Source organism: Azolla caroliniana, unplaced genomic scaffold (genome assembly GCF_043228905.1).
Source record: "Azolla caroliniana isolate FFs.n. ecotype wild unplaced genomic scaffold, voAzoCaro1.0.p SCAF_14, whole genome shotgun sequence".
Lineage (NCBI taxonomy): Eukaryota > Viridiplantae > Streptophyta > Polypodiopsida > Salviniales > Salviniaceae > Azolla > Azolla caroliniana.
In genome coordinates this window covers 16,996,450-17,022,152 of record NW_028230449.1, presented here as the reverse complement: position 1 = coordinate 17,022,152, position 25,703 = coordinate 16,996,450, and the positions used below count along the sequence as shown (strand labels likewise).

The following is a 25,703-nucleotide window of genomic DNA, read 5'->3' as shown; positions in this document are numbered from 1 at the left end:
CAAAGCACGGCTCCCCGAGGCCGAATCCGAGCAATACCAGCTGGAACAACTCCTCGAACTCGGGGAAGATAGGATAGAGAGTATGGCCCAGCTCGAACAACGCCAATGGCAACGCAAGGCTTTCGTGGATCGACATCGACATGGGCTGGAGAAGGAGCTCACCATCGGCAAACCAGTTCTTCTTTTTCAAACACGACTCGGGTCAATGCCGGGAAAATTAAGATTTCGGTGGACCGGTCCATTCTGGATTATCGACGAGTTCAACGGGACGTTCCAGCTCGGCACACTCGCCGACGACACGGTCAAAAGCTGGGCCAATGGTTTTCAACTTCGACCATATCAAGGGACTACACCACCCAACCCGTTTACCGAGCCACACGGCACAACCAAGACTCGGGAGATCACCACGGAGGACGCCACGTGTCCCCCTAAATAAGGACTCACCCACCTTCTTGAAATTAATAAAAGTAGTAGTAGGTAGGATTAACCATAGTTTAGCCACTGATTAGCTACACCTACACCACCCACCTAGGCACCCACAATTTTAGGAGCACCCCTCGCCACCACTCAGTTAGTACCTATTTAAGCTATTCACACATGCAAAGCACATGCAAATCACTAGAAGCACCCCACTCACCTTCAAGACACGTGGTGCTAGTCACTTATTATGGCACCCACGACTCAGAATCTTCAGGATTCGCTTCAGGCACAAAACCCTAGGAGCAAGTTACTAAAACCGTTTCCAAAACGCACAGACCATTATCGCTCCCCATCTCCATCGCTCTCAAGCTCAGAAACCCCGTCTCGCCCTCATCACGCTAAGCGCTCTTGCTCTCAAGCCCTCTTTCGCTCTCATAACCTCTCTGCTTGACTTCCCCTTCCTGTTCCTCCTGTGGCTCGCCCTCGCCTCATCACTTTGCTTCACGCTTCCACACAGTCGAACCCAGCCTCCATCTCCACCATGCCTCTTACCGCCTCAACAGAAACCCGCGCCTAGCTCTAGGAACGAGGAATGGGCGGTTACCTGAAGATCATCGATGCCCCCGCACACCCAAATGCCCAAACTGTGGCTAAACGTATAAGTCCCGAAGCCATCACCAACAACGTGCTTCGGGTTGTTTTGGACTTGCAACGGGGAGGGGACAATGAGGTCGACATACCCCCGGCATCAAAGATGAAGGCGTATTTCGGTGAGTACTCAGCCTCAGGGAAGGCATATCGCACATATGGCGGTCCCAACAAAGCTTTCGGGGAGATTGCTCGTATATTAATGGAGTATGCGTTCGTGCATACGAACCCAACGAGCATGCCGCAGAACAAGGCAGCCATCATCATCAGCGCGTATGAAGGAAACAGAATCGATTGGGGAATCATCACAGGCGAGGGACTCCGCGCCGCCTTAGCTTCATTTCAGTCTGGTAAGAAGATGTTGTCTGTTCTTACCCACTTTTTGATGGTTCTATACCCACCCTCTTCGCTTTCTTCCCCTCGCACACTCACGTCCCCACCACCACCACGAAGGCAGAGAGAGAAATTCGTGGCCATCAGCCACGAAGCATGGGAGGAGCCCAAATCGCCTTCACCCCCTGCCGCCGACCAAAAAACAGCATCTGCACCACCACCCGGCCAACCCCAACAAAAAAGGGTAGTTTCCGAGACCTGCCAAGAATGGAAGGAGGTAGCCACGGAAGACAACATGGCCAATGACGTCACCATTCGACAGCCAACGTTGCGCCCCTCGGTAACGTCCCCAGGACCTAGCCCACGCCCCAACACACAGCAGGCTGCACCACCACGACCCCAAAAAAGGAAGCAGGCGGAGGAAACGACACTACCGGCCCCGGAACCCCAAACACAGCCAAGCAAGAGAAGACGACTCAACCGCGAGTCCTCGGAAGAACAGAAAGAGCCACAACAGGAGCAACCTGGCCATCACCCCTGAGGAGGCATCGCTGAACCAGGGAACGATCGAGCATGGGCAGACAACGCAGATCTCGGAGGATGAAGTCCTCGGGTATAAGGACCTCCCCGCGGAGGCTTACGAATTTAGTGCGCTCCTACGCCTCGGTACGTCATTCGAGCTGGTCGACTTCCTCGCCAGAGCCCAAGTCGCGGCAGCTGCTCGAATGCCGGAGGAGCACGCCGAAACAAAAATGATTCAACGCGCACTAATAGGTGAAATTGAGCCCCAGGAGGACAGGGCTTTACAAAAAATTGGTAGGAAGAAGCAGGCAAAACAGGCCGCTCTCCTCATGGAGGTCCCCGAGTTGAACACAGCCCTTATCGAGGCATATCGGGACCTAGATCGCACTACGCGGGCAGCCAAAGACATGGCCCGGAAGATAAAAATAGCCCAAAAACAGGCTAAGATGGCTACAAAACTATGGCACGCTGCGAACCAGAAGCTGGCAGCCTGGGAGCAAAACCGGTCGGAACAACTCCCGAGCCTTCCGGTAACGACCACCGAGGCCCTCCCAGCGCCTCCACGCATAACAATGATGGATGAAAGCACCATCACCGACTCAATCCTGAAGGTGCAGGCCAGTACACAAATGGACTCATTACAAATGGTCGATGCCTGCACAACAACCGAGGCGCCCACGCCCATGGAGAAGACCGAGATACCCCCACCTCGTGCACCCAAGGAGGTGGCAACCCAGACAAAACCCCCGCTCCGGGATTACCGTGCGGAGCTTAAAGAAGAACAACGGCGAACCGAGAGACACGAACAACGGCATCAAGAGGCGATGGCTCGCCTAAAAGAAGAAGCTTCCAAACAGATGGCCGAGATAAGAGCCCAGGCCGACCAAAGGATACACGAGCTGAACGAAGCACTGGGCCGGGTACAAGCGCAAGCCGCGGGCAAGGAAGCCGAACTCAAAAGCAAGCTGGAGGAATACGCAGCCACAATGGTGAAGAAAGAGAAGGAGGTTCTAGACCTACAGGCCGCGCTCCACAATGCAAAAGACTAGAACCAGCGGCAGGAGGAAAGAAATCGCCAACGGGAGGAGAGGATGAACGCGGAGAATGCCGAGCTGCAGAGTCAACGTACGACCCTTAAAGAGATGGCTGACGAGTTTTTCATTAAATGCAAGCTACTTTCGGAGCAAAAAGACGCCTTATCGGATTCCTACTTCGCCCTACAAGAAGAGAGAATCGTCAAACGGGAACAAATCCGGGCCACGTGTCAGAGAGAACGGGAGCAGGCCACCGAAGAACTCACCAAGCGTTACGAGCAAGCTCTCAAGCTCGTAACCGCGGATGCAAAGAACACTCAAGCCATCTATGAGCTCAGAACACAGAACATTCAGGCTGAGGTCGACGGCTTAAAACAGGAATTAGCAGCCATCCGAGCACAGCCCGGCATGGATGAGACACGCATCCGAATATTGATCGAGAAACAGCGCCAGCACCTTACCAAAAAGGTCGAGGAAACATTAAGTCACGCAAGAGACGAATGGGCAGCCCAAGCTTCCGAATTGCATATTTTACGCGCCGATGCCGAGAACCGACGGAAGGAGGGCCGCGGCTTCTACAAAATGGATGAAGCCAGCATTCAAAACCTGCGCGCAGATTTAACCGAGGATTACCAGTCCTTGGCAAAATCTCACACCGCGGCAATCGAGCAAATAATGGAGGACTTCAATGACGGTCAGATGTTTCGCCTAGAAGCAGAAGCCTTCGAACGAGAACGACTCGCAGCCATCCCCACCAGCCCTCCAACGGCCACAAAGCAGAAAGAAGAATCTCCCAGCAAGGAGATCACGGACACGACACAGGAGGAACTTGCCCCGGCCAACAGACATTCCATAGACGCCCACACGGTACCAAATCCTGTCGAAGTAGAGGTCAGCGCCCACGAACCCACACCCCCACCAGAAGATATGCCACCCCCGGACCAAACTCGAACCCCCGCACCGACAATCCAACCAGACCACCCTGCCACCACCCCGGACCCCGAAAGCATCCTCGACATCTTAAAGGAGGAATGAAACGAGGATCACGCCTAAAAGGCAATTTTGAAATATTGTTAGTATTTTGTAAGTCGTGGGTCCGACGGACAAGGTCCTGTCCCATGGGCGTGCCAGGTGTTGTCCAGAGGACAGAAATGTAAAATTAAGAAATTAGCAAACACCGAGTCCGAGTATCACGGGCCACCGACGGCTCGGCTGTGTATTAGGGGAAAAGTTATTTAAACGAGGAGCAATACCTCAGAGAGGGAGAGAAGAAAACTATAGGCGGAAGCACTAGCTTAGTCATTCGTAATTAGATAAACTCGTAAGGTCACCGGCCATAGGCCGTGTTCTGTAATCTTTTCTGTCATAGTAATATATCTGATTTGTGCCTATTTTTGCTGCATGAGTCTGTGCTTTGATCCATACCTATGAGTTCTACGCTGCCACGTCTATCAAGACCTCGCTAGTGTTTTCTCTCTGAGCCCTGTATCTCTCTCGACGCCTCTGTTACGAGCCTTCACGTACCACGCCCTTGAAGACCGATAGACGCAGATCTATCGAAGGTGTTCACCCAAAGGAACGGGTAACACTGGATCCCCTTTGCAATGTCTTGGTCAGGAAGAAAGATATCTTGATTTTTCCCTACCTTACTATTGATACTAAACTAGTTTAGAGACTAAGGGTTGAATATCATACGAAGCCTTCTGACAGGTGGATAAGGCCCTCTGAATGTTACTCCTAGATATGCGTTGGTCTGTGTGCATGCCAATTTTTCCTCTTCCCAGAATAATTCCAATTACAATCTTTCCAGAATAAGTCTGTCTAAAAGGAGATTTAACTTTAATAGAGATTCAGCAAATATTAATATACAGATTAAGAAGAGATTCGACAGAGAATAAGACACAGATTCAATGAAGAGTAACACAAAGACTAATATTCATTATGCAAAGATGGACATAGAGATTCCACAGACATTAATGCCGGGATTCAGCAGATATTAACACAGGGTGGCAACTTCACGTAGGGCAGAGTGAGGTTTTTCGGGTAGTTGTGGAATAGTTGACAGATGAGTCAGTTTCAATGTCACTATACAGAACCCGACATGAGATTCACACCTCGTACTCATCATTCAGTTACTCTTAAGAGAATTGAGTATAAAATTACTTTCTGCTGTTCTCAGCTACAAAAGAATTTACAAAAAGAGCCATTAACACATGGATTCAGAGATATAAAATGGAATTTTCAGAAAGAAAAAAAGAAAGAAAGATATATTAACGTCTTTTAAGAGGCCAAAATGGCCTATAAGACCAAACAAGAGATTACATCAGAGAAAGAAATATAAGAATTGCAGAAAAGTATATTAACAATTTCAATTTAGTTTCTGTACTGAAAACTGACCTTCATGTGAGAAACCAAGCTCTTTCAACGTAAGAGTTAAGAATGTTCCTTCAGTGTCATTTACAGAATTTACTTCTTCATCAAACAAGTCGTGCATTTCTTTGATCCAGTCTTCATATTCTCTTTCAACATCATGTATCTTAACAGATTTGCGACATCGAACAATATCAATGCTCACACCTGCACGTGAAAAAATGAAAGATAGACCTACATATAATGTATATCTAGAATGCTAAGAAACAAGAGAGAAGAAATGAATATTGAATCTCTTGCAAGACTAAACAATATTGGAGCTCATAATGGTATGCAGAGAATTAAATAGAAGGACTGATGAAATATATTACAATCAGGTTTCATACGACGTGAGCACAAATTCTGAAGTGCAGTAGTGAATACGTCCCCATTCAAGAGATCCAACTGTTTTCAAGAAAATAAAGAATCAATTTCTTTTCTCAAAACCACCAACAAAAAATCTTGCATTTCAATTCTGATTGCCCCGCTGAAATTAAAAGAAATTAAGTTGTGATGAGTTCCTTTATTTATCATACAAGCATGCATTGTTTTCTCTACCTACCATTAAGCACACATGTACCATGTCTTTCTTCCTGGGGTATAATACAGTATTATAGACTCCATTCAAAACATCACTCAAATAGCCTACCATTATGGCCCTCTCAGCAGTCTAATAGCTGAAACTATTGTCTAGGTCCTTTGAAATAACTAGCTAAACAGTACAAAATTTATTTTACTGGAAATCCAGCATCAGATCACCTTTGATGCTGTTGGCACAAACCCAGCATCTGTGTCTGCAATCAAGAAAGTAAGCTTTCAGCAATACATACAGCAGACCTAGCTAAAAAAGAAAATGGATAGTGCATTTAAATACTTACCAATAAAAGCTTTCACCCGATCAAAGCATATTTTTGGCACAGTTGCCTTGTCTGCTTTCTTTCTCTTTGCCTCCATAAATGGAAGTTTTTGCTATAATGGTAAAATGATAAAAAGAAAGTCAAATAGAGAAAAATACCAACATTTTTTTAGTATACTCCATATTTTCTCAACAGCGTATAAAATAATTCTTTCCAAGACATCATAAAAAAGCACAAATCAATTTGCCAGACCCAATACTTTTCAAAAGTGTGCATCAAGTTAACACATAGAAACTAAAACCGTGTCTTTTGATTGATATGACTCAAGATCAGTGTAAAAGACACGGATTTCTTATCATGAATAAGTTCATGATTTCTTGATGTAGGAATTAGATTAGTCTGTATTCTTCAGGTTCCTAACACGAAATGAGATGTTGCTTTCACCCACTAGATTACTGAGCAACAGAGTTTCTAAATGCGTACAAAATTATGAGTGGTATCAAAAGGATTATAATTCTGAGCTTACATGTATTACAGATATGATTCAAGATCATATATTCTAAATGATAACTTGGCAATACCTACTTTATCGGGAAAATAATGGTCATACAATATCCTTGGCCAGGCAAATACTTAGTGATTAATTTATTAATAAGCACGAAAATATATCTCAAATGGGCCTTTGTTATTCATTATTGTTTCATCAGAAGACCTACCTACATTACATATCTGCCACCAGCATTTTTGGAATCATACCCAGTGGGCAGACACTATATTTGTTCATGGACCCAAATTCCCTATAGAGATACGTAAATAACCAAGCAATCACTCTTTAAAGATACACCATATAAACATACCCATCTTGCATTAGGAAGTAATCTTCCAAGTCTCCGTATAGAAACTCTTGGGAAGTTTTCAAATGTCTGAATATTTCGACCTTGCTTTTCTTCAAGTTCTTCAAGAATAACGTCTATGCTTTCCTTTCCCTTAAACAAACCAGAAAGAATGTGAGAAATATAGGCTATAAATGTGGAATTTAGTTTACAGTGTAGAAGTAAGCATCATCACATACTTGCCGTATAGGAAAATATAAACATTTGATACTAGCATTTGCTTCCATGATTTCATTCTCTGAATCTGCATAGCCTGCATTCAGATTTATCCAGTAGTAATTGTCATAAAAAGCTGAGCTGCTAGAAGAATTTCAAAATAACTACAAGCCTATGTACATTTCAGAATAAATATGAAAACTATTGGTCCGTGTTATAAATTGTACAAAGGCAGTTTAGTGAAGTTCATATGGACAAACACAAATTGAAAGGGAGACAAAAGACTGTCAAGGACCTTCAAACAGGATACCTTATAGGATAACAGATGAGATGAAGCTTTCTTCACACTTATGGCAGCAAGACCCATCTTTCATAACATTATTCCAGCTATAAAAAAAATTGTTTTCAAGCTTGCTTGGATCCTAGTATGAAACTAATTCTCTTGCCAGCAATCAGCAAAGAACAGTTGAAACTCAAAGAGCCAAAACTCATATTTGAATATTGCAACACACTTCAGAAAGAAAGAAAGAAAGATATATTAACGTTTTTTAAGAGGCCAAAATAACCTATAAGACCAAACAAGATCTTAAGTGTTGTCTCATCTTTGAGAACCACAAATCAAAATAGAATTAAGTAGTACTCAGTAAATATTAAAGTGAATAAGATAAAAACAGACGAGGGAATCTGGTTTTCGGCACATGTTAGACATATTGTAACTTTTGTCTTCGAAAGATCTCTAGCATAGGTCGATCCAGAATGGAGAGGTCTTTGATGCGGAGGAAGCATCAACAATGGTGGGAGATAATGGCCTTTATCTGTCGATGACAAGTGTGCAGTGGTCGTGATCCATGGGGCCGGGGCCTACATGCACAACAAATTGCTATTGCCTGATCTATTGTAACCCCTTTGTTCTGTCTTGGTCGGGAGCCCATTTGTGTATCCTCTGATTGCCTCGTAACATTAGTAGGAGTGATGGGGCTAAAGAAAGTTGTGATTGTCCTTTGTGGATGAGCTTTGTGGCTGTATAATTGTCCTTCAACAACTTTTCCCTATGTCTCTTGAGTTCTAGCAATGTTTGTCCTCATATTCCATTACCTTGTGTAACGGGCCAAAGCCTTGTTTATAGAGGCAATGGTATCTCCCTCTGATTTCATAAAAGACACTAAAGTGACAAACATAGTGTTCTTCGTATTCCACTCCGTGATGATAATATTGGCAAATTCTTGTTTCTAGAGGTATTTGTATATAACTTCCTACCTCAATCTCTAGTTGATGTGATGAAGTTCGCAGCTGCCCTATCACACAGCACAGTGCATAGGATAGATGTATGTCCATATAAGGTGGCCTAATGATCAATACATCCTCTGATGTGTGTAAGAAGTGTCTTGTAGTGGGCCATCTTCGTACCAAGTGAAATTTTGGGGCTGATTCATGTTATCTTGTTTTCCAAGTTAATAATATCAGTTCGAATCACTCTATTCTTTTCCACTCTGGTCATATTTAGATGGGAAGGGTCCAAGCTATTTTGGAATGGGGGTAGTGCATTTATACTCATGCCATGTGACTCGAACCATTGCTGCATTTCAGCATACCAACAATGAATGTCTCCATTTTCAACCAATTGTACCTTCATTTCGAGAGCTCCCAAAGACGTTGGATACATGTCATTGATCGAACAATGCCTCGGTGATTATAGATGTTGCTCCCATCTCTGCCCGGATTATATCATGGGGCACCGATGCTTTGCTCCTTCTAATGCAAGCAATCATTGACACTAGTTCGCCTTGTTAAGACTCAGTCCCCACGTTTCTACTCCATAGAGAAGAGTTGGTGCGACAAGTGTATCAAATAACCACAACTTAGTTCTGTGGCTCTTGGAACTGCAAATGTGCACATTGTCTCTCGAGAGCGCCAACTGGAAAGTCGGGCACGAGCTGGAACCTAGGTCCTGTAAATGTTACTCATAGGTATGTGTAGGAGCGTGTGTATTCCACTGTTTACTCACCCAAGAAGAATGGGAAACCATGTCAAACCCTTCAAATAGCATCCATGCCTAAATTTTCTTCTCGATGTCATATTATAGTCAATAGTATTGTGCCTGGAGACCTAAACGAAAACTCTTTGGCAATAATGTATCATTTAGGCAAAATGAAGAAGTAACATGTAATCCATGTTAGGCCTTCGTTAATATAGTTCATTTCTTTTATCTTTATTTCCTTCATTAATCTTATGCAGCATTAAAAGCTCTGAAATTCAAGAAATTGCAAAGCAAACTGTTCTCTTTAATTGTTAGGTAAGATATATTGTGGTTTTATGCTTCTAATGAGAATTGTGAAGAACATTTTCTCATCAAAACTGATAATATAGAGCTTCACAAAATTAAGGGTATAAATTGTTATGGTTCCCACTCACTTGAAACCGAGGGCATCATTTCCTCATCTCTAAGGGTTCTTGATTTACTTCTCGATCTACGACTCTCTTCCTTGCAATATGTGAAGCTTATGGTATACTTATAAAAAAGTATCTTCTGTTATTTGTAGTCAAAAGATGAGAAGAACTCATACCAAGTACTATCAACATCATTTGTATCAAAATAGGAGGCAATGTATCTGAAAAAATGGCTACATTCATTGTCTGCAATATAGACATGTCAACACAAGGAATTCCTCAATTAGAGACGTGTTTCAGAAAGACATCGAGGTCCTGTTATAGGTGAAAGCAGTCCTCTAACAGAATGTTTTCTGCTCTGGACTATAGACAAATGAAATCTCAAGCATCAAAGAGTTCTTACCCATGAGATTAGATGACATCTGATAGAAATCCACAGTAAACATATTCCCTTGATTTCATTTAAGTTCATAAGATTACAAGGTGATATATAATTTTGTTGCTCACGGGAATTGATATCAAGATTACATACTTTGTTTAGCATGGCGCACTGATTAATCAAAAGATTAGCTCAAACTGATCCAGATAAAAATTGATATTATATGTCCTGAAGCAAGAAAGACACGCAACTATTACCTTCATAGTTCTGAGTTTGTTTCTGCAAATGCAAATCAATAACAAATGGATAACCATTTCCAGAGTGCATGTTGGTGAGAGCAACCTCTCCACCTTCCACTTCTGCCAGATCGGTTTCGTTCACCTAAAGTAGTCAATGGATGGATGTCAGAAGTGCACAAAACTTGTAAAAACTACGCTAGCTACAGGGATTTATTCTTACGGAAGCATCAGATTCTACCTTATGGTTATATAAAGAAATTCATTACTTTCATCACATCCTCTGACTGCTCTACAACCTCCAGTACACTTAAATATTACACAATTATCCAATAGTTGCGAACCTTCTTCTGAAAGAAAAATCCTTTGAACAAAAGAAGTTATGAGATTGTGCAAGCGAACCTCAAAACGAACTGGTGTTGTGGTTCTTTCCGAAGTGTCGCTTATATCACACTGTTCATAATAAAGAAGAAAACATTCAAATAAATCTCTCAAGCATATTAAGAAACAAAAACGTCAAAAAATAAATCTCTCAGACATAAATGAGGTGGTCGACATAATCAACCTTCGACATAATCAACCTGAATATATGGAAAATAGATATCCTTCAGCATACACTTTAAACGGTTTTCATCCCACAATTTCCGCTTAAGTTTTGACAACTCAACCTGCAGAAATAATGATTCCCCAAAATCAGTACCTGCTTAATATGTTTTATCATAGCAATAGAATAAAGTGAATATATAGCTTTATATAGAACCCAGAAATCCAGTTTTTCCACTTAATATCAAGTCTTGGAGTTCTAATTATAGGCAGAAAAAAGGTGCATGCAGATAAACAAAAAATTCTAACACAAGATCCTGCTGTGCACTAAAGTCTGGCAGACTAAATCAGAAGAAATATGTGAGCAACATCCAATAAATAATGGTTACATTAGACACGTTTCTCTTTGATGGTAATATGATAAATCGCATAACACTGTCCTAGAAAACAAGGCATTGGATTGTTGGGCTATATTACCTGGGTGCACAATTTAAAGGCCTAACTAATATTGATTCTATTCCAGGGAACGGCCAGGAAAGGAAGGGTAAATCAGGTGAACCCTCATCCACTCCACCAATATTTTACAGAGTGGTATCTTACAGGATTATCCATGAGCTCAGGGAGGGCTCAGACTATTGGCTACAAACAAGCTCTCTTTGCTGTAGCTTGGGATTGGCAAAAAAATTAATCAGCAATGTTTATGCCATATGTTCCTCTACAAATACACAGCTCATATGGAGACCTCCCTTTTTTAGACGTGTAGAGAGATACGGTCACATGTTACATATTGCTGATCGCAAAGATACCATCACCCTCAAATTCATTTTGATGAGCAGTAATAGGCATGTTTGCTTAGTCAGTTTCTGCAAAGATGACATCATTCCATCCATTTTGAACACAAGACATGATCACTGATAAGCATCTAATAGATTGTGTTATCTTTGATACAGAGGTGGGATATAATGGAACAAGTTATTGTCCATATATCATATTGCAGCAATACCTCATCAATCATATTATTTGAAAGAAAAATGAGGACTAACCTTTGTGAAGGAGCCATGTGTCGATTTTTTAAGTTCTTCGGTTGTGGGATCCCGATACTCTCCTCGTGTCTGTAAATCATAAAAATTAATTCCCAAAATAAAGTATGACATGTAATAAATAACATAAACTTAATGACATAATTGTTAGTGCATGCACTTCATACATTGCTCAATAATGTTTGCAGTGGGAAAAAAAACCTTTGGTTGGGAGAAAAATATAGAAAGTCATAGGCCTCTAATAGACCATATTTTCTTACAGAGATGCCTATTTTTGGATATTCATTTCTTACAAGATTTTCCTTGCCAATTGTTAGATAAGTGGCTATATTGGGGAAACTCCAGTTTTTTCTCTGCCGACCACCTCATTTATGCCTGAGAGATTTATTTTACTAGGAGGAAATAGAATCATGTGAGGAGGAAATCATTGAAAAGAAACAAATAGACAATTGACACAAAAGAAAATAATTATTTTCCCTGTTTCTTGTCTTTTGATTTATGTTTCCACTAATTCAGTTCAGTGGGGCAACTGTGTTGAATGAAAACGCTATGATTTAGTCTTCGATAACAATAGCAAGATCTTCAGTATTTAAAATGTAAGAAATAATGTTGAGAAGAGTTTAGCTGTGAATAACCACCTGTCCCCGAAGTTTAATTCTTCTCTCAATTAAGACGTTATTCACCTTTTAACAGATACAAACGTGCCACCTTCTTTGAAATACTCTTCTTTAAAATTTTCTGAATTATTATTTTGTGCAATAGACAAAGAACCAGATTCAAAGCATAACCCCATTTATAATAGACATCCTAGTTCTACCTTCCACACACGATCAGTTTTGCATCGCTCCATTAACTTATCCTTCTCTAACATCAAGGTAACAACCTTCTTTGATGACTTTGTCTTCGATGAAACAGCTGCAACACTATTAAGTTAAAACATAATCAACATGTGCAACATATGACTTCAATATTTAAAATATAATATTTCTTTTCCAGGTTCTAGAACCACCCTGGAGAATCCAGCTTTCTCACCAAGTGAAATGATGTGATAAAAGCTTACTCTCGTGATCATTAAAAACATTTTCAGAAACCCATGAAAACTTCAGGGCAAAAAGAAATACATGATCATGAATGATTGAATATAAACATACAAATGTAATGCTCTAAGAACTGTATATGACAGACAGACAATCATTCCTATCATGAAGAAAATTACTATTTAACAAATCCCATGGTTACAACATACTCTCCTAGGTGCATTGCGGCAATAAGACCACCGAATCCATACATTCCAAAATAGGGCTGCAAACAATTGTACAAGTATTTCATGAATACATGCCTGCAAACATAACCATCTATTGAGTTTCTAATACGAACTATTTCAGACCTTAAGAAAAGGAGGGTCTCCTCCTACAGCCAATGATCTAACACCCCGGTGGCTAGAGGATCCCATTGTCCCCCTGTAAACATGAAAGTACACAAGTGTCAATCGAGATTGTTTTGAGGTAAGTTTATCTTTTGATTATTCTGAAATCTCATATCTACAGCATTCTGAACTTTAAAGCAATTATCATTGATATTATGAAAAACACTGTCTCAATTTTAAAGAAATGTGTATATGATAATTATTATGTACCATTTCGCAATTGAGTTTTCTCTAGAACTGTCCATTCCTTGGCCATTATCAAAAATCGTAATTTTATCAGTATTTACTGTTATACTGTAAACATCGGGACATTCCATTAGATCAACTTGGAGAGAGAAAAACATGAGATAACACTGGACCAAAAAATAATGTGAAACCTTATTAAACGTTGTTCACTAGTGGCATTTGCCCAAACTGCTTGAAGGGAGTTATCCTGAAGAAGAACAATTTTGATCATGTAAGAGAAACTCCATAATACATCACAAACAATTAAAATTTAGTGAGGATGGCCAGAACATGTATATGCAATGAGCTTTATGTTTTGTGAGTTGCTATCAAGATGCATTGGAGTTATTCCCATAGAGTGCTATGAAGCCTGGTACCATACAAGTTGCTATGAAATTAGGAGGAGATGTGAATGTTAATCTTCAAGCATAACTTTGGAATTCGCGTATAATCGAACATAACATATGTGTAGGTCTATTCTTCGTAGATAACTTGAAAAGAAAAATGCCTAAAAGGTGTCAAATGCTGCAACAGATGATGTGCAGGGTATGTTGCAATGTAACTGAGTAGAGTTCCGAACCAGGTATAATCCCTAATAAAGAGCCCAGATCTGACACTATCAAGAACAACTCTGTCAGATGGTTGCGATCAACACTCTAGGTATAATAAGAATGCGTATATGCATGTAATAAAATATATTTTTTAAGACATATATTTATGTGCATACATTGTGTAGTACACTTAAAGAGTAAATGGTCCATAAACAAGGAATATTCACCAAAAGATCTGCCAATGCTGTTTCCAGAGTATATTCTTGAGGCAGAGCACCTAAGAGCTCGGGAACCGGAGTTACATTCCACATATCCTGCTCATCAGCAAACAAAGACAAGCTAAGAGAACTATGAAAAAAAAGTAAAACAAAAGTAACAATTTGCAAAATCCAACTACGAACCTCAAGACCATGTATAGCATTTGGTCTCCCATCCTGAGAAACAGAAATGTATAACAAATATGAACACTTAAACCAGGTTTCTCTCCCAACTATTGGACCATCTCCCACCCTCTCCCAATTATTGGATACCTCAAACATAAAGACACTAGGTATGGTATATCTTTAAGAGGCCAAAATGGCCTATAAGACCAAACAAGAGATTACATCTTAAGTGTTGTCTCGTCTTTGAGAACAACAAATCAAGAGAGAAAGAAATGAAATGAAAGATATATTAACGTCTTTTAAGAGGACGAAATGGACTATAAGACCAAATAAGAGATTACATCTGAAGTGTTGTCTCGTCTTTGAGAACAACAAACCAAAATAAAATAAATATTACTCAGTAAATATAAAAGTACATAAGATAAAAAGAGACGAAAGAATCTGGTTTTCGGCACATGTGAGATTCTTAAGTTAGATATATTATAACTTTTGTATTTGAAAGATCTCTAACATAGATTGATCCAAAATGGAGGGGCGGTGGTGTTAGATATAATCAATGATCAGCCCCAAGTTGTAAATCTATCCCCATATGTGCTCTTAGAGTGCACATTTTGTGATAGCGCCCCAAATGAGGAGCGGCTAGTGTGCAACTCGACCATATGGGTCGATAAGGTGTTAATCTAGGAAACCGTAGATGCGTAGGACACAATATATTTAGGAAAGAGAGAAATAGATAAAAGGATTGGCTAATCAAGTCAGCTAGAATATTTTGTGGGCAAGTTACGATGTACTTAGTCTTGAAGTATGCGTCATTGACTTCAAGATAAGTATTATCTAGCACTAGCCTGTACCTAGGGAGTTGGGTCATATTAAATGACAAGTCAATTGACAGAAAAGGAATATCTCCACTACTGTCAACTGACTTGCACATTTATACTAAGACCAAACATAGATTATAAGTCACTTTTCTCACACAGTGGTCAGATCGATCATTAGTCCCCACTAATTTTGTAGTGAGCCGGTCCATATCCTATCTAAGCTCTAAGGTGTGAGCGCATGGGAAAACTACCATTTTGAACTACTCTCATATGTAATAGAAATTCTGTTTTCATATATCCATCTCTGCAGTTGTAACTCTATATACCTATCTACTCGATTCTCAATATTTCTAATATGGTATCAGAGCGAAGAGGTTGATCTAGATTAGGTATATACGGGTAGTTGCTGTCTAGCAACAGAGAGAAATAGAGAGAGAGAGAGAGAGAGACAGAGTATCAATGGCCTTGTCCACGAATGTTGCAGCTGCTCCATTGCGCATTCGCCCACCTCCATTGTCTGATGGAAAGCTAGATGGAACCAACTACACTCTATGGAAGTTCAAAATGTCTGCCATTTTGGATTCCTACGAGTTGTTGGAAACAATCATGGGACCCACAGGGGGAGACCCTGAGCCCATGGCAACCTTTGACCCTGCACACCCTACCACATCAATTCCTCCAAATGCTGATCTACTTCGAGCCTGGAAGAGAAGGAATGCTGATGCACTATGTACCATAGTCACTGGTGTATGTGACTCCGTACTAACACTAGTGCAACATACAACTAGGGCACATGAAGCTTGGAGCATATTGGCCAGCCAGTATGAGACCAGAAACTATACAAGGATACAAAACCTCGAAAATCAGCTTGCTGCAGAGAAGCTCGCTGATGGAGAGAAAGTAGAATCCTTTGTAAAAAGGATTAAGGATCTTCAAGATCAGTTGGCGGCTGTTGGAGTAGTCGTCTCTCAAGAGGATATGGCTCGTCGGTGCATTCGAGTACTTCCTTTCAAGTATGATGGCATTGTGACAGCATTGAACACTCAGGTTCGACCCACTCCTTTAAAATTTGATGAACTAAGTGCAATGCTGCTTGAAGAGGAGCTTCGGCTGAAGACAAGAGAAGAAAGGGAAGATTCAGCATTTGTCTCTAGGACTAAGGGTGAAGGGGCATCCAATTCAAACAATGCGAATAGGATACCGAAGAAGAAGAAGTTCAATGGATCGTGTTTCTACTGTGACAAGAAGGGTCACACAATCAAGGATTGTCGAAAGAAGATGGCGGATGAGAAGAATGGTTCTAATAAGACTTCTTGGAGAGAGCCCGAGTCCGCTAACAATGTCGTATATGAACTTGAGTTATGGGTCGCAACTGAAGAAGTGTGTTCTTCAGTTGACACTCAAGTTGTTGATGAGTCTTGGATTCTCGATAGTGGAGCATCCCGACATATGACCAGTAATCGTGACTGGTACAGTTCTTGGACACCTCTACAAGAGCCCATCAATGTTGTGGTCGGGAACAATGCTCGATGTCCGGCCAAAGGAACCGGAACCGTCTCCCTCAAAGCAACGACCGGTGGGACAAAGCATCTCTCTCAAGTGTTATACGTGCCAGATCTGAAGAAGAATCTACTGTCCATTTCTGCACTGACTGACAAGGGTCTTGATGTTCGATTCAAGAAGTCGGGTGCAGAAATAACAGATTCTGCTGGCAAGGTTGTAGGAATAGGGGTGAGGCGCAACAATCTCTATGAGCTGAGCGCGTTTACCATTTCTACTGACCACAGCACAAGTACCAACACAAAGCAATGGCATGAGAGATTTGGGCATCTCAACGTTGCTGTGTTGAAGGAGATGAAGAAGTCGAATATGGTAGTTGGGTTGCCAACCCTATCTGACTTAAGTCATGTTTGTGATGCTTGTATGATGGGCAAGCATCAAAGATCAGCCATTCCAAAAGAGAGTCAAAATCGGGCAAAGACTCCTCTACAGCTAATACACATTGACCTCTCTAGAAAAATGGTGACTCCTGCAATGGGTGGATCTCTCTACTATATGCTAATAGTCGACGACTTCAGCAGAAAGATGTGGGTTTACTTCCTTTGGGAGAAGGCTGAAGCTTTTAAAATCTTCAAAAGATGGCATAAGTTTGTCGAGCGAGAGTCTGGAAAGTTAGTGAAGGAGCTACGCTCTGATCGAGGTGGAGAATTCTTATCAATAGAATTCTGTGAGTATTGCAAAGAGCATGGAATTAAGCGCCAACTTACAACTGCCTACACCCCACAACAAAATGGCGTTGTCGAACGTCGAAATCGAACAGTTGTCGAGATGGCTAGGTGTATGTTGAAGGCACAAGCGCTGCCCGACCCATTCTGGGCTGAAGCAGTGAACACAGCAGTTTATATCCTCAATCGGAGCTACACGAAGGCACTTCAAGGGAAAACACCCCAAGAAGCTTATTCAGGCAAGAAACCTTCAGTGCTGCACTTCAGAACCTTTGGGTGTATGTGCTACGCACATATTCCAGATGTGAGCAGAAAGAAGTTGGATGCTAAAAGCAAAAAGTGTATCTTTCTCGGATATAGTGAAGAGTCAAAGGCCTATCGACTCTACGATCCAGAGGCAAGAAAGATATTGACAAGCCGCGATGTGGTGTTCGATGAGGAACAACCACAGCTAGCTGAGAACAACGATTCTCAAGTTATCTCATCAACTGAAGAAGTATTTTACCCAATCCCGACCCATTATCCAAAAAAGGAAGCTGAACCATCTGATGGTAATGGTTCACTAGTTCAGCCTATGCCAGTCCCACATGTAAAGAAAATACCTAAGTGGGCTCAACAACTCTTCAATGATCATACTCCTAAAGTTGAGTTTCCTGAAACTTCAACTGATGGATTACGAAGATCAAGAAGAATACAGGAGCAAGGAAGAACCTCTGACCACATTGTCAACATGGCTCTGATGGTGGACATCATAGGCTCAGTGAGTGAGCCGACCTCGGTGGAGGAAGCTATGGCCGACCCGAAGTGGAAAGAGGCGATGATATCAGAATATGATAGCATCATGAAAAATGACACATGGGAGTTGGTAGAGAGGCCAACAAAGAAGAAGGTGATAGGCACGAAGTGGGTATGGAAAGTGAAGTATAAAGCTGATGGCTCTTTGGAGAAATTCAAGGCCAGGCTAGTAGCGCAAGGATACTCCCAAATTGAAGGGTTCGATGTACAAGAAACATTTGCCCCGACAGCTCGCATGACAACAATTCGAATGGTCATAGCGTTGGCTGCTTCAAGAGGATGGCCGATTTATCAAATGGATGTCAAATCAGCATTTCTGAATGGGCATCTCAAGGAGGAGGTATATGTGACACAACCACCGGGGTTTGAGATACCGAATTCAGAAAACAAAGTTTGCAAGCTGAAGAAGGCACCATATGGTCTAAAGCAAGCACCAAGAGCTTGGAACAAGAGGATAGACAGCTTCTTACGATCAATCGACTTTAAGCAATGTGCTTCGGATGCAAGTATGTATGTCAAAATGAAGGACGGGAAACAAGTCATCATTATCATTTACGTGGATGATCTAGTACTTACTGGTGACCATGAAGAGTGCATTGGCCAAACACAAGAGTGTTTGAAAACTGAGTTTGAAATGACAGACTTGGGGATTCTACACTACTTCCTTGGAATTGAGGTTTGGCAAACCTCGGTCGGCATCTTCATGTCACAAAGAAAGTATGCAACAGAGATCTTGAAGACCTTCGGGATGATGGACAGCAAGTCGAAGTCGACTCCAATGGAGTCAAACTGCAAGCTATCCCAAGAAGACTCATCACCAATGGTTGACATAAGGAAGTATAGACAACTAGTAGGAAGTCTAATTTTCCTATGCAACACTAGGCTGGATATTTGTTTTGCAGTCAATGTGGTGAGTCGATTCAGCAACAAGCCGAAGGAGACTCATTGGAAAGCTGCTCTACGTGTATTAAAGTACATTGTGGGTACTTTAAATTATGGAATCTTCTACAAGCCAACAATTGACCAACTTAGTGGATATTGCGACTCCGATTGGGCTGGAGATAGTGATTCCAGAAAATCAGTTTCTGGATATTGTTTTTCAATAGGATCTGGAGCTGTTTCATGGAGTAGTAAAAAAACAACCAACAGTGGCACTATCTTCAACGGAGGCAGAATACAAAGCAGCATGCATAGCGGCATGCGAGGTAGTTTGGCTAAGAAGAATCCTTATGGATGTGGCAGTCCCAATAAGGACGGCAACGGTATTGAGGTGTGACAATCAGAGTTGCATGGCCATTGCCAAGAACCCCGTATTTCATGCACGTACTAAACACATAGAGATTCAGTATCACTATGTGCGGGAGCTAATAAATGATGAGATTGTGGAGCTTGAGTACTGTCCAACATCAGAAAATGCTGCAGATATCTTCACAAAGGCGCTTGGAGCAGAACAGTTGCAACAACACCTTCGACGACTAGGTGTTGGCCCAATTCCAAGTGAACTCAATGGGTTGATCATTGAGGGGGCGTGTTAGATATAATCAATGATCAGCCCCAAGTTGTAAATCTATCCCCATATGTGCTCTTAGAGTGCACATTTTGTGATAGCGCCCCAAATGAGGAGCGGCTAGTGTGCAACTCGACCATATGGGTCGATAAGGTGTTAATCTAGGAAACCGTAGATGCGTAGGACACAATATATTTAGGAAAGAGAGAAATAGATAAAAGGATTGGCTAATCAAGTCAGCTAGAATATTTTGTGGGCAAGTTACGATGTACTTAGTCTTGAAGTATGCGTCATTGACTTCAAGATAAGTATTATCTAGCACTAGCCTGTACCTAGGGAGTTGGGTCATATTAAATGACAAGTCAATTGACAGAAAAGGAATATCTCCACTACTGTCAACTGACTTGCACATTTATATTAAGACCAAACATAGATTATAAGTCACTTTTCTCACACAGTGGTCAGATCGATCATTAGTCCCCACTAATTTTGTAGTGAGCCGGTCCATATCCTATCTAAGCTCTAAGGTGTGAGCGCATGGGAAAACTACCATTTTGAACTACTCTCATATGTAATAGAAATTCTGTTTTCATATATCCATCTCTGCAGTTGTAACTCTATATACCTATCTACTCGATTCTCAATATTTCTAATAGGTGGTGCCTGGTCGACTACTGATGGTGACTGTGCACCGCCGGTGTCAACAAAGGTCTCCAAAGCAAGGGAAGCACCTGCAATGGCGGGAGAGAATCGCCTCTATCTGTCAATGAAAAGGGTGATGAGGTCCTGGTCCATGGGGCCAGGGCATGACATTGTTATTGCCTGATCTATTGTAACCCCTTTGTTATGTCCTGGTCGGGAGCCCATTTGTTACAAAATGTTAACATTCACCAACACATAACCACTGACTTTTTTCAGGGACAAGGGGGATGATGAATGTGGACACACACTTGGCCTCTCCTTTTTGAGAAACTAGGATGGAAATGAAACTAGTCTCAGCGCATAGCCATTCCTTTATAGAACATGCAACACCCCATAACATTTTTGTACCACACTAAAAAGTCTTTTATTTATGTTTTTTTTTTCTGATGCACGGATTACATTGAAATGTGGCATGTGTTACCAAACCAGGTATTCCACTACTCTTGGAGTATATTGACTTGTGATACATGTAGCACCACTTCAGGTACATCCCTCTCTGTCTAGGAATGCATTAGCACGTGTTACTAGCAGATCATCATGATTTGCGATGTTTTGACATGATGTGGGTCATATATGTAATATATGAACAAATGCTGGGACAACTTAGGTGACCATAGGGGCTATTAGAGGAAATCACAAACACACTTGGTATGATGCAAGGATGTCTACTCTCCCCTACCCTCATTGGATTGTACATCATGTGCAAGCTGTGAGGGAATAAACATATTATATATATCAGGTTCCACATTCTTCTTTATGCTGATGACATAATCTTGGTGTTTGAATCTCATGCAGTTCTACAACATCATCTCCATGCCTAGATAGTTTCTGCCACCAAAAAGGGCTCACAGTAAACCAAGGAAGGACTAAAGACATGTTCTTCTACACATCTAGGCCAACTCACAGACAAGCTGGCTTGACTTTGTTACAAGAGCAAGTTGAAGTACTGAATTCCTATGTATATAAAGGAGGCATAGACAAGCACAAAGGGGAGCTTCTCTATGACCCAGACCACCAAGGATTGACTCACTCAAGGATGTGCAGCGCTAGCCATTGCTGTGCTAGAACTGTAGTGCCACTGGGCACACTTTATAGCCTCATGGCAAATCATAGTCACCCAAAACCACACTCACCACTACTCTCATGTACAGTGCAGCCATATATGCTCCAAGCCTCCACATGTACATGTGGACACAAATACAACATTCACTAGTCATGTTGTCATGGATGATAAGTAGCAAGCATCTACCAAACATGAAACCATCCATTGAATTGGACACACCACCACGATGGTACATGCATTATTGCAAACAATGAGCCTCGTTAACAGGAAGCAAACCATGTCACCGCATGAAACCAGCCATGTTGAAGTAGCCACAGCCCCGTGACAATAGAAGCATTATTCTAGACAATGAACCTCATGGATTCAAACCATGCCACTTCATGGAATTATGCACAAGGAGTTTAAAGCATCAAAGCAAATGCCAACAACACAATTCATATAAAGATCATGGTACATACAAGTGATGAAGTGGTTAAACAACAATAGCCTCATTGTCGAGAACTTGCCACTGTTTTGATATTCTACACATTTTCAAAGTAACAAAATAAACAAGGTATTGCAGCAAGATCTATGGAAGTTCTATCTATATACAGGACTTAGATCACACCAAGGGAGCTTCTTCCTCCAAATATGGCCTTACAAAAATCATTCTATGAACTTATCAAAGGATGAATTCAAATAAAGATAGAGGTACAAAGAATCTCTAAATGTCACATAGTGCTCACAAAGCAATAGGCCAAGTTGCCCCCCACCAACTAAAGATTGAAGCAAGAAGAGTGTGTCGCATACCTAAAGCTGGAACATTTCACAAGTTATGTGATGGAGAGATAGAAAGTGAGGAGCATTTTCACAAGCACATCAAAGAGAAGTATGCCACCCTCGATGTAGACTCCACCATTCATAAAAGGATGAGACGGCCGATTCACAACATGTTGGCCAAATCTTGCTAAAGCTTCAAAAGTATAGGAAATTGACCCTTATATTAGTATGAGGGTTGCAGCCCCATCACTACTACTCTACAGGTCAATCAAGGACAATATAAGTGTGCTCCAGACCAAGAAATTGCAAGGGGTTACACTTGATCAGGTAAGAGTAATTTGTCACAAAATAGGCCCGGCCTAATGGACCATGATCTCATCACCCTTGTCATGAACAGATAAAAGCCATTATCTTCACCATTGTAGGTGCTTCTTTCACTACAGAGAGACCTCTCCATTTTGGATGGACCTATACTAGAGATCTTTTGAAGACAAAAAAAAACAGGCTATCTGACTAGACAATCTTACATGTATCGTGAATGAGATTCTTTAATCACGTTTTACTTTATTTACTTTTCTACTAAGTTACGTTTGTTTTATTTGTTCTCAAAGAGGAGATGACATTTTAAGATGTAATCTCTTGTTTGGACTTGTGGGCCATCTTGGCCTCTTAAAACGACATTAAACCTTTCTTCCTTTCTTAGAGCATTTATTTCATTTCTTTTGGCTCGTTATTCTCCAAGATGAGACAACATTCTGGTTCAATCTCATACACCATTATGACCTCTTTACAGAAATTAATACGGTTCTTTTCTTTCTTAGTTTTTTCACAAAAGCAATGAAACAAGCCTGGAGGAAGAGCGTCCGCAAATCATTACGAGAGAAAACAAACTCTCCATCTAAGAGTTTGTTTCCAGCAGGATCTTCAAGGAACACTTTTTGCCAGTTAAGCGATTCCAATATGTCCTTTGGTATTCTTTTTTGTATTTGTTTGATCAAAGAAGCAACAACAAGCTTTTCACTCTCAGCCACCGAGATAATAACTCTCCCACCATTGGGCAGCAGAATGTCAAGGTCTATGGGATCAAATGCTAACTTCAGAGCTTTCAACCCTGATGACGAAGACGACCCAATAGCTAGCGAAGGTTCGAAAGCCCTTTTACGAAATGGTGATGCCATAGCTGAACGAATGATGAGACAAAGAAGAAGAGCTGAATTAGACATTAATTTTCGAGAATAAAAGCAGAACAAAAACAAAACCCTGAACCTGAAAAATAAGAAAACCCTATGCTGCTACAAAAAAACCTGAATATACCAATAATAACAACAAAAACCTAACTAGAACACCAACATCTGAATAGTGTCAAATATAACCCAAAAACTGAAATATAACACCTTATTTACTGAGGAAAGAAAACCCTACAACTGAAACAAACACTTGCAAAATGCAAAAGATAAACCTAACCCTGGAAAACCGCCTGAATGATACATAAAAGAAGCCTCGCGCCTGATTAATAAAAATACTCAGATGAGTCGAGAAAATCCAAAACATCATAACTAACACATGGGTTAGAAGATGAAAAGAACCCTGAACCTGAAAACAAACGCTTGAAACAAGAAAAAAATCACAACTCTAATTGGAAAAATATTAACCGCTTAATGGAAAGAAAAAAACTAAAATCTGAAAAAAAATACCTAGAAGATGCAAATAAAAAGCTAAACCTGGAAAAAGAACGAGCTACGTAGTAGCAAAGTTTAGCCCTTTAACCTCCAAAATATGTAGAATAAACCTATGAGAGGAAAAGCTTTATACAACAATAGAAAAACTGAAATTCGATATCAAGAACTACATGAAGCAGAAACACTCTAAAACTGAAAAGAGGCATCTGTGGTGCAGTAGCGAATTTAAAAGACCCTAAAACTAATACGAGGAACTGAAAAGATGCGTACAAAGAATGATAGAAAAACAAATGCAAACATGAAGGTACATAATTAGGAGGCGGAATAAACATGCAGATCATAGAGAACCCTAAACCCACAAGAAAATCATTCACAAACCGAATATATATAGACCTTCCACTACACAAAAGGGGAAGCATGCAGCTGGATCAAAGAAGAAAATAAAGGCAGACAAATATAAATATTAAAAAAAAAATGCAGGAATTTTACTTTAAAAACACTTGAATAAGAGAAATGCAGCAGATGGAGAGGGGCAATGAAATTTGCAAAGGAATTGTAATTACCTGAAGAAGATCCAGCAGGTAGAAAAAGATGATATACTCTGCTTTAGGGTACTGGGTGGTTGATGAAACAAAGAAGGAAAGCAGGAATGGAAGGACAGAAGGGGAAGAAAGAGCAGGGGAGAACAACAGAAAAGCATGGAGATTCCCTGACAGTGGGGTTAAGGAAGGTACCATGCAAAATTGATTGCTATTTTGTTCCTCATTTAATTACTAAAGCCACCACTCCTCCCACCCCCATCCCATGTGTGTATGTAGTATGTATGTACAGATGATGATGGATTGGAATTTGGATTGGATTGGATTGGAATTTGGATTGATTGATCCATGGGGATGGGCAGAAGAGGAATCAAAAGTTTTCATCAGATTCCGGAGAGAGCTTCCGGACACCTGTCCAATGGTCTCGGAGAGTGTCCGAGATAAACGACAAACGTTACCGAATCCGAGCAGACGTGGTGTGGTGTCTTGTGTCCTTTGCTAGATAAGCGTGCCAAGTCACCCCCCCCCCCCAATGGTCTCCGGAGTGTGTGTGTGTGTGTGTATTCGTGTGTGCCCAATCATCCCCCAATGGTCTCCGGGAAGTGAGTACGAGTGTGTGTGTGTGTGTGTGTGTTCGTGTGTGCCCAATCACCCCCCAATGGTCTCCATGAGTGTGTGTGAGTGTGTGTGTGTGTGTATTCGTGTGTGCCCAATCACCCCCCAATGGTCTCCGGGAGTGAGTGCAAGTGTGTATGTGTGTGTGCACGCATGCACGTGGAGACAACGTTATTGAATACGGCAGATTGTTCGTATGGAGTACAAGTAACCCCGTCCAACCGACATGGTCACGAAACAGTTCGATGCTCCTTTGACATATGTACATGACGATCAGCCCTTGCTTGTACATTCTTCCAAACTCGGACCGATTGCTCCCACCCAGCACCGAGAACGTGAAGAATGTTATAGGAAAAGATTGCAGAGGTAATGTCTTAGATTATGGCTTTGCCATGTAGAAAAATGGATATTGGTTTTCCTTGGTGGAATTTAGGGAGTGACGAGTGCTTTTCCACGCTTAGGGTTGAGTACCTATCATTCTAGAATATGTAGATATCGAATTGTCATAATGCATTACCAATTATCATTGTAGAAACCTCTCATCGGTAGAAGCTTGTA

The 25,703-nt window shown here is 41.3% G+C and overlaps 1 protein-coding gene across 1 annotated transcript in view; it reads right to left on the bottom strand.

The window, feature by feature from the left end:
• Positions 1-24,659, bottom strand: part of GMI1 (gamma-irradiation and mitomycin c induced 1) — a 58,210-nt gene extending 33,551 nt beyond the window's left edge. Inside the window, exons 1-19 of the mRNA XM_087330693.1 lie at positions 24,555-24,659; positions 23,161-23,492; positions 14,462-14,494; positions 14,288-14,374; positions 13,662-13,717; positions 13,495-13,578; positions 13,246-13,318; positions 13,105-13,160; positions 12,676-12,781; positions 11,862-11,930; positions 10,857-10,943; positions 10,678-10,728; positions 10,297-10,420; positions 7,296-7,360; positions 7,081-7,209; positions 6,245-6,335; positions 6,126-6,160; positions 5,699-5,771; positions 5,355-5,534 (exon numbers count right to left, since the gene is read on the bottom strand). Coding sequence (XP_087186819.1) covers positions 5,355-5,534; positions 5,699-5,771; positions 6,126-6,160; positions 6,245-6,335; positions 7,081-7,209; positions 7,296-7,360; positions 10,297-10,420; positions 10,678-10,728; positions 10,857-10,943; positions 11,862-11,930; positions 12,676-12,781; positions 13,105-13,160; positions 13,246-13,318; positions 13,495-13,578; positions 13,662-13,717; positions 14,288-14,374; positions 14,462-14,494; positions 23,161-23,490 — 1,729 coding nt within the window. The 5' untranslated portion in view covers positions 23,491-23,492; positions 24,555-24,659. The remainder of the gene's footprint in view (positions 1-5,354; positions 5,535-5,698; positions 5,772-6,125; positions 6,161-6,244; positions 6,336-7,080; positions 7,210-7,295; positions 7,361-10,296; positions 10,421-10,677; positions 10,729-10,856; positions 10,944-11,861; positions 11,931-12,675; positions 12,782-13,104; positions 13,161-13,245; positions 13,319-13,494; positions 13,579-13,661; positions 13,718-14,287; positions 14,375-14,461; positions 14,495-23,160; positions 23,493-24,554) is intronic.
• Between the last annotated feature and the right edge of the window lie 1,044 nt (positions 24,660-25,703).